General features: G+C 32.6%; 1 protein-coding gene and 1 long non-coding RNA gene across 4 annotated transcripts; one reads left to right on the plus strand and one right to left on the minus strand.

Annotated features, from left to right (window-relative positions):
* The first annotated feature begins 1,052 nt into the window (after positions 1-1,052).
* Positions 1,053-5,171, plus strand: LOC141482719 (uncharacterized). Of its 3 annotated transcripts, XR_012465682.1 has the most exons (4): positions 1,053-1,478; positions 2,266-2,402; positions 4,428-4,974; positions 5,033-5,171. XR_012465682.1 is itself a non-coding variant. In XM_074176418.1 (3 exons), the coding sequence occupies exons 1-3, from the start codon at positions 1,410-1,412 to the stop codon at positions 4,471-4,473; spliced, it is 252 nt and encodes an 83-aa protein (XP_074032519.1). In that variant the 5' UTR covers positions 1,053-1,409; the 3' UTR covers positions 4,474-4,771. The 3 variants fall into 3 exon arrangements, 2 of the variants coding, with proteins under 2 accessions (XP_074032519.1, XP_074032517.1); XM_074176418.1 differs by lacking the exon at positions 5,033-5,171 and having other exon boundaries at positions 4,428-4,771; XM_074176416.1 differs by lacking the exons at positions 4,428-4,974; positions 5,033-5,171 and adding an exon at positions 2,468-3,136.
* Positions 3,547-7,453, minus strand: LOC141482721 (uncharacterized). Its single transcript, XR_012465683.1, has 2 exons — positions 6,994-7,453; positions 3,547-5,198 (listed from the first exon to the last, which is right to left on the minus strand). It is a non-coding gene; the product is annotated as an uncharacterized lncRNA (long non-coding RNA).
* Positions 7,454-9,764: the final 2,311 nt, after the last annotated feature.

Here is a 9,764-nt window from a genome sequence, read left to right on the forward strand (position 1 = left end):
GTGTGGATTTTTCAATGGCCACATCATAGGACCTTACTTTTTCAATGAAAATCTCAATGGATTGCGATATTTACATTTTCTAGAAAATGATTTGATCCAGTTGATGGAAGATATTCCCATAGCAGAACGACAAGGAATTTGGTGGTAACAAGATGGTGCTCCTCCTCACAATTCACAGGTTGTTACTGAATATCTGGATAGAACGTACCCAAATAGATGGATTGGTAATAAGGGTCCAATTCGGTGGCCGGCTCGTGCCCCAGATTTATCACCGCTTGATTTTTTCCTATGGGGTTATTTAAAAGGTATTGTTTTCACTACTCCCCCTTTGAATGTGGATGATCTGAAAATGAAAATTCGACTAGCGTGCAATGATATTACGCCTGATATTATAAGAGCGACTTGTACGAGAGAAGTGATTCGACGTTTCGAAGCCTGTATAATATCTAATGGGCATCACTTTGAACAATTTTTATGACTTATTTCTAGGTACCTACCATTCTTATGAAATGATTTATCAAGTTATATTATTTACATTGTTATTAATTAAAGATTTGTTTTCGAATACACCTCTTTCAATTTCGCAATTGTTTCATATTCAAAATGATTCCTGACTGAATTCCACAACTCAAAATTGAAACCATTATTTCGAACACTCAAAATTTTGACTAATTTTTATGTGATCTGATGCAGAGAGAATAATTGTATGAGATATTTTTAAAAATAATAGTCATACTCAAGGCTTTACATTTTAAGCAATAACTCAACAACGCCGTAACCGAATTTCAAAAACCAAACATGAAATGATATCAGAATTTAACGTAGCATCTGAATATGTAATGATATACAGGGCGTTCTATTTTAAAAAATGGAATTTTGGTCTGTAGCACCTACACCAAACACCCTGTATATTTAAAAAATATATCAGAATATAGCTCTCATGAACTCCTAAAACTTTTGTATGAAACATTTTTGTGTATCTCCTTCAACAAACCAGATATTGCCTGTCACATAAAATGTGGGACACCCGGTAATATATATATATATATATATATATTAAGATTCCTAGAAACCCTGGTGTTGGTAACGCTTAGATTTTGTTTTGAACTTTTTGAAGGAACCACCTGTTGCTTTTAACAACACTTACGAGGTTTTCCCAAGATGGCGCTATTCTGAATTGTTCGAGTCCCCGCTGAGTCAGTCAAATTAATTATTATCTGTCATTGTCAAAAAGAATTTTCAACTTTTGGTATTTTGAAATTGATATTTTTTGTCATCCCAATCTTTACATTATTCGCATTTTTTATTATAGTTTTTGTTCGTTAGTTCTCAGTTATTTTAGTTTGGTTACATTTTTCAGTAGTAATAAGGAATAGTTTTATATAGTGTATAAGGATACTTTTTGTAAAATGGGACAATTCTGTATTTTGTGTGAACAGTGTAAAAATTCGAGTAATCATCTGTATTCAGTGCCAAAGGTAAATGAAACATTTTATAATTACTGTCAATCCACCACGGATAAACTAAGTATGTATCAGCCTACACCAAAAACCAACTTCATATTTTGAATAATCCTTCACCCTTTCAAATCCACCTTCTGCTACTAGAGTATCATTACTTTCTTAATCATAATATCAAATTGAAAATAAACATTCACTTATGCTTTTTTAAATTTTTTTTAAATACAACCTATTACCTAGTTGCAAGAAAAGTCTACTCATAGAATCATAGATACCTACAGATGAATATTACAGTATGCAGAGAGATTTATTGCATTTCTACAGAATTATTATGAGAAGTAAGTAAGTTTACAGTTACATGAAATTTAACATCTATTTAAAATATCATGATATTAATATCAGCATAAAATTTAAAACTAATAAAAAATTAAATCTATATCAACAATTAATAAATCATAGATTAAGTTTGAAAATCACTCTCTGAGTAGGGCTCCATGTCAAACAAATAGTTCCCCAAGCCTAACAGAATGTTGTATATTTTTGAAATCTTGTGGAAAATTATTGTAGAAATCGAGGGTGTTGTTGTATTGTGGACTTGTATAAAGAAAATTTATTGGGTGGTTAAAAGACTACTCATGTATGATGAGAAACCTAATGCTCTCTTAAATATATACTCGTAGTAGTTGATTGCATATAGAATTCCAAGCAACCAAACAGTATGCTCTTTTAACTTTACTTGTTCTCAATTGGTGATTTGAATGGTTTTATTTGTGCATTATACCTGATCAAAATCTGTAATTTATAGGATGAAAACAAGAGGAAACTGTGGATGGATGCTGTTAGGAAATATCTGCCTGATGGTGCTTTTATTTGCTCAAAGCATTTTCCCATCCATTTCATTGGTGAGAAAAAACTATTGAAGGGTGCCAAACCATCATGCATGTGAGTATTCAGTTTCTACAGCACTACCTATAAATCCTATCAAAGATTTGTATATTTTTTTCAAGGTGCACTTATAGAGAAGTACTTAATTGTACGAATTTCAAGAAAACGTGCACCATTTCCAGAACCAGTTTACTAATAATTTCTGTAGTTGGAAAGTATCCGTTGAATAAGGTATCAAAAGCAAATTTGATCACATACAAATCAAGAGAGAACACTTGGTGTTATCAAAATGATAAATATCAAATTATTTATATATGAAATGATAACCCCTTCTAGCTTTACCTATCTACAAAAAAAGGTTCTTTTCAACCGGCTGTTCTCTAACAGTAACCCTGAGAAGTTCGCAGTTGGAAACAAACACTCTATGCCATTCATTTCTCTTGAAGATAAAAGATTGTTGTTGTTTTCAGTTCAACTCAAGCATATCAATGTCCTTTTACAAATTTCATATAAGGCTCATAACGGACTTTAAAAAGAAAGTTATTGATAACATAATATGAGAAGAGATATTTATGTTACCATTATTTAATTGAATCATGTTGAAAAAGGGATATGTTACAAATTGTCCAAATGTGTGGAGTTTAGTTATAACATTTCATATTATTTTTCATTTCAATGATCGCAACTGCTGTTTTGTTCAATATTTTACATCATATTTTCCCTTGATACCTTTCATAAAAATACATCATTATTCAATACGGGCTAATATGTGCTAATATCATTCTATAAATAAAAGGGGTAAAGTTGAAGAACATTTTCTATAAATGCCTGATTCACAGAAAATTAACTTCATTAACTTTACCCTCTATTTTCTGATATCTCATATTTGTCAATATCTGTGTAAGCTTACTGCTTACACATGGAAATAATATATAAACAGCCTCTTCTGAGAACATAATAAAAAAAAGCTGTATCTTTTAGAATCTTCTTGTGAGACGGTTATAATTAAATGCCAGTAGGAATTTTAAAAAAAATTAATGAAAAAGTTGTTATCGAACAAAGGGTTATATTTAGCTTAGAATCGCACGTTGAAAGGTAAGATTTCGTTAATCCCTGTTCGCACAATTTTCGACTTCTGAGGGCTGCCGTTCGTAGGGGAACGACAGCTGGTTTACAGAAAAACCAATTTTAACAAATACCATTTTAGTTTTTTGTCCATGTTTATTTACAGGGATCTCAATTTATTCAGTTTTGTTTACAATAAATTATATAACAAAGAAAGCTTGTGCTGTAACCACTTATACTACTACTATAATTATTATAGACACATTTATGTGTGTTTAATGAAGGACAAAATTAAAGTAATGAAAAATATTTGCATGAGTAAAGAGTGAGATTCTTAAAAATATTTTCATCATCACAGAAGAAATTGATTTTATCAGAGTAGTTATTTTCAAGTCTCAACATTTTAGATGTTGGAGATGGAGAATGATACCCATAGTTAGTTAAGTGATATGGTGTAATAAATAGCTTTATTTGTCTGATGGACCTTCGTGGAACGTTGAAAGTTATAGGGGAGAGAATTTCCGGACAATCAATGAAACCAGATATAATTTTGAATAGATAAACTAATGATTTAATGTAACTTCGATTCTGAAATCAGCATGAAATATTTCTAAAATTGAACTGAATGTATAAACCCATCCTGTCTAATTTCGTAATAGTTAGTTTCCTGGCTTTGCCCTGATCATTTTCAGTAAAAATATTTGACTGCAACTGAGACAATCATATTCAGTTGCGTTGATGAAGTAATCTTAGAGAATAAAGTTGATACTGAAATTAGTTTCAATGAATATATTATGAGGAGTACTTCGTCAACGCCGCTGACTGTCGTAGTTGCACTTGAAACGTTTGGAGTTTACCAAAGAAGACAACAGCAAAACCCAAAAACCAACCAAAACATTGAAGTCAGTCATGAAATCATACTACATGAGCTGTTGAAAATTATTGATGAAGGATGCTGAAATTTTCCCAGATTCAAAGATTGATTTTCATTTTTTTATAACTGGTTTTATTTTTCAGTTTGCAGTTGGATTATCCAGTGGAAAAAACTCCGTTTGAAACATGAACAACTGAAATACTTGAATTCCTATATTTAGTTCTGTGATCAGTTTTTTCAAAGAATATTTGATAAAGCTTTTGCCAAATATCTGATAAGGATTGTGTGATTATTTATATAGTTTTATTAATTTAATTAAATAACATTTATTGATCTAAAGGGTAAAACATGTTTTAGACAAGTAAATTGATGGATATATAGCCGTTACTATGTGGTAGAAGATCATTATGAAAAATTTAGATTTTAGACAAGTTGTATTGTGAAATTGACGTGATAGTCATTTTTATAATAAAAATAGGTATTTTGATATTTTTTATTTCTCAGCGAAACCGCTCCTGAACTTCCACTAAACGTTTTTCCTAGTCCATCCTGTAGTATTCTACCCGATTCACACTCTGTCACAAAACATCCATTGGCAAATTCTAGCAGTATTCAACTAGAGAATATTCCTAATCCCATTTTGGTTTCAAATACTTGATGACATCCAGATTGAACCAAGATCATTTGGAGGTGATAATGTTCACATATCCATAACAATTCCAATCAACTTTGTTGATATCATTTTCAGCATTTTTGGGATGATGAGAGCTGCAGGTGGATGCAATACTCATCCCAAGTCAATTCAAGTTGGACAAATATTCCGCCTAATGTCCCTCTATTCTCTGATAAAACCGCCCAGGGAAAGTAATGTTAGTGGAGGAGAAATGATGAAATCCCTTCTTCATATTGGAGATCTGAAAGAAAAACAGCAAAAATTTATATTCTATATTGAAATAGAAAAAACTATCTCCGAAATTGAAGAGGACTTCTCAGGTATTGATGAAGCTTTTGCTTATTTCTGTGAATATGTTGCAAAAAAAATTAAAGGCAACACCAAATGTGGAGAATGTGTGGATTCGATATTGGAGAAGGGAAATGAAATATTCAATTCCCTCATAAGAAACAAGAGCAGAGGATTTTTAACATTACCATCACAAAAATTAATAGCTTTCTTCACGATGTTGAAGCCACAATAATATCAGGTGTTTTTGAGAGGGAACTTAAAAGAAATTGCTTTCCAGTAATTTTAATCAAATTGTCAAATTTTTCTCCCAAAAATATTGTAGGTTGTGAACACCACAAGGAAGAATTGTTAAGGGAGGCACTGAGGGCATATTTGATCTCTAGATTGAATATCTGCTGTGCTAAAGAGCATAATGAAAGAGCTCTCGAAAATAAAAATTTAAAAAAATACAATTTTCTGTGAGTCAAATTTCGAAAAATCTGAAAATATCTGTTGAGATGTGAAACTCTCATCAGATGTATGTTTTTTTAAAATTTGATTGAATATTTTCAAAAAACTACCATCATAATTGATAATCACATTGTTTGAAAAAAAGAACTCTTTTACACACTCAATGTAAAAGGTTGTAGTGAGCAATTGAAGTATATCAGAAGACATTTTGTATTTGTATTCTAAAAGACGCTAATCTACTTTCATGCAGTCTGCAGAAATTCAACCTAGTGTTCTCTGAACATTACGGTATTTTACTTTTCGTGGGAACCTGAATATAAAAGAAATCCCATCACAAGGAAACTGGAAGTTAATTTACCACTGGTAAGGATATTAAATACAATTTCACCTCAGACTGATAAAAAACTAACTTAACTTTTGAACGGTTTGACGTAGAAACATGAAAAAAACGTTTGGGGGCTATTACCGATACTATTTTTTGAAAAATTTGAAATTTTAATTGGCATGGGGGTCAAGTGTCAAATTGATCTATCAGTGATGACCTGCACATGCAATCATTGCAAAAAATATGACTCAATGAAATCAAATTAAAATAATAATAATGGAAGATATTTGAATTAAACTTTGTTCAATTTATGCTGGAACTGTAAATTTCAATAATTATAAATACAGAAATCTTATACTTTTACAGACAATAAATAGTTCACATTCTTTCTGAACCAAAGAAGTTATTCAATACATCTGATGATCAACGGAAGGTAATTGACCATCTTACATCTATTGTAAATTAATAAATTTTGCCTTGTAATTTCTCTCAAGTTATTTGCAGAACCCAAAGGCTTGCATGACGAGTTCAAGGTGGGACTGTAGTGCTATTTCTCTTGAGTGATTTTCTGTACTTAACGAGATGTGTATGTATAAGAAAATCAATGTCCTGATTCATGAGTAGAACTGCTACGTGTGATACACATACATCCATAGTCACTATGAGTAGATGTATTTTGGTTGAATATCTATTAGAAAACAGCTGTGTTTCTACTCATTACATTGTTCTTCGTATATAAACCGCTTATTTCAAATTTTATGCATCAATGAGGAAACTTTTTAATTATTAATTTAAAAAAAAAAAACGGTTAAAAGTTGGTGCTTATCAAAATGATCTCTTAACAGGTAATCGAAAAGTTCGACAAAGAATTCACTGGGAATATTTCTTTGTAATCTAGTGAATTATTCAGTTTTTCCATTCCAATACCATACTAAAAACATGTATTCAAGTATATAATCTTTATACTTACCACCTGTTTTGCGGAATTCGTTCCGATAAACAACCAATGTCAACTACATAATATCTGCCAACATTTCTTGAGTTGAAATATCAAGAAATTACACGAAATTTCTTCAAAACTTTGCTTGGGTTGAAACTTCAACTAATAATTCACCAGAACTTGGACACTTATCTTTCAATTTAATACTGACAATTCGTCAATAACACTTAAAACACAAAAAATTCATTAACTCACTTTTTAAGTTATCCTAAAAGCACAGTAGGTATGAAAAATGAATGTGGAATTAAATATAAATACAAATACACCCTGTGTGGTCTTATGATTACAGTTTACTGTAATGACTGCTTGCGCCATCTGAAACGGCGTAAACGGCGTTGATCTCTGCTAATCAAGTTAGCCATAAATCCCTCATTTTACCCCAAACTTTTGCAGGTATGAGTAGATGCACCAGGGTTTTTAGACATCTTAATATATATATATATATATATATATATATATATATATATATATATATATATAATATATATATATATATATAGAAACAGAAGTCAATATCGGACATAGCACTCATGAAAGTGGCAAACCATAGACACGTGTTTCGGGCTTTTGGCCCATCATCAGTATGGTGCAGCCAAGTGTAAGGATGGGCAACACTTGGTTACCAAAAGATAGAAATATAGAAATACAAATGCACGGAGCCACCAACAGGAGCCAACCGCACATTTGTGAACACGAGATCTATCAACTGAAACCACAAATGTGCGGTTGGCTCCTGTTGGTGGCTCCGTGCATTTGTATTTCTATATTTCTATCTTTTGGTAACCAAGTGTTGCCCATCCTTACACTTGGCTGCACCATACTGATGATGGGCCAAAAGCCCGAAACACGTGTCTATGGTTTGCCACTTTCATGAGTGCTATGTCCGATATTGACTTCTGTTTCTATATCAAGACACTCAATAAATTTCATATTTGTATATATATATATATATATATATATATATATATATATCGTCGGTTTGGAAGAAGACTATTACATCTCAAAAATGTGATTTTTTTATGTTTTATCGATAGAATAACTCAAAATCGTATGAGAAATTATGTGGAACACGGTTCTAACTTGTACTTTTATTCAAACCGCCAGGGCGCTCTGCTTAAAACTATGACATCTCCCCTCCCTTTTGACAAGTTTTGAGAAAGACCATTACATGTCAGTTAGCATATTGTGAAGTCGCTTCAGAAAGTTCGTTTGTTTTGTGAAAGACTATTATATCTCAAAAAGTGGACAGTGAAGAAAAGAGTTTCATCGCACTTTTCTGAGCAAAACTATTACAAACCAAAATATAACTGTCTTCCCGAAAAAGGTAAGCAGTCTGCTAACTACTATTTTTTGTGCAATAGTATTACATTTTGACTTATTACACTCTTTCATAAACGAATGTTATTCAATTTTAAGATAAACACTTAAGTCCAGTGTTGTTATAGTTTTGAACAAAATATTTCAGGTCGTTATCTAATTGTAATTCAAAATGTGACAGTCTTGCATAAAAGTTATAGATAATCTTTTAAAAATTATTATATTAGAGTCTCGAACAAATTGGAATGAAACCCTGTTCATAATTACGAAAATTTTGCATTAACCGACAATACGTGAACATCGGGCAATAACTCAATGAAAACATGATTCTGTAATATTGACTGTACTCGAGAATGAGTCAGTAACGTAGTTTTTTTTTTCTCCTCTCTGAATGAATCCAGATTAGCAACTTTTGTAAGCTACTGAGAACTGTTTTTTCTTTGGTTTCATTCTATGTTCTATTGTTCCGTAGTAGTTGTTTACAGCTGATTCTCGGCCTCCCCCCACCACTATGACGTATTAATTGCTTTTTTTATTGGTTATTGTTTGGTGAAGTTTTTTTGTTGTGCAGTGAAGTCAAGGCGTTGTGACCTTGAAGTGTCTGGTGCATGGATCGTTCAGATTTTTTTTTCATATGAGATTTTGTGTGTTTATGTGTGTGTGTGTGTGTGTGTAGGAGAATGCACGGTACAGGGTTTCATCATGTGCTTGTTTGTCTATGTACAAACATACGTCTGCATACTTCGAAGATCCTCCAAGTAATAAATGCTCCATCGGTGTTAGGGCACCAAGTTAGTAGTGGAGTGACGTCACAGCAATAACCGTTCAACGGCTAGAGAGCGACATGTTCACTCCACGACGTGTGGCAGAGTAATGCGTATTCATCGGTCTGCCCTCACCTCTCCCGAAGCGATGAAGGTTCGCTCTAGCCCCGCTATCGATGGTGACACAACGGCAGCCGAGGACCGTTTGCCTAGCGTCTACCCTCTCCGAGACCGCAACGACCACTGCTTGCTCGTACCGGCAACTGTTATCGCATCAAGTTGGGAGATGGGCTTGGCTGTGACGTCAGGCATCTCTAGTGGATAGCAACTAGCAATGTGAATCTTTCACGGTTTCATGGTGGGGGTGACTCACACTGTTTAATATAAAAGAAATGCCTGGCACACTATGAAATCAGTAGACGAATATATCTGCAGCAGTTAGCAATTGGTAGAGTGTTATTCAGTTCGTAATAGAAGGAAGACGGTGAGTGTATTTGTCTGTTGGAAATTGTTTATATTTTCATATATATTTTCATCATGTCCGTTTCAAAAGTAGACTTGAATAAAATTAATAATTTGATTGTACAGGAGGTTGAAATACTAGAGCAAAAGGCCTTATCATCATTGCCAATTGATGAAGTGTACATAATTAAAAATATG

Source organism: Leptinotarsa decemlineata, unplaced genomic scaffold, assembly GCF_025532065.1.
Source record: "Leptinotarsa decemlineata unplaced genomic scaffold, Ldec_3_MD MMD2_P_RNA_scaffold_14, whole genome shotgun sequence".
NCBI lineage: Eukaryota > Metazoa > Arthropoda > Insecta > Coleoptera > Chrysomelidae > Leptinotarsa > Leptinotarsa decemlineata.

What these genes read in the sequence shown, in the direction of transcription:
- LOC141482719 (XM_074176416.1), top strand. Translation starts at nt 1,410, where the DNA reads ATGGGACAATTCTGTATTTTGTGTGAACAGTGTAAAAATTCGAGTAAT. An exon ending in ATCTGTATTCAGTGCCAAAG is followed by an intron (nt 1,479 to 2,265) that starts GTAAATGAAACA and finishes TGTAATTTATAG; the next exon opens with GATGAAAACAAGAGGAAACT. An exon ending in GGTGCCAAACCATCATGCAT is followed by an intron (nt 2,403 to 2,467) that starts GTGAGTATTCAG and finishes ATTTTTTTCAAG; the next exon opens with GTGCACTTATAGAGAAGTAC.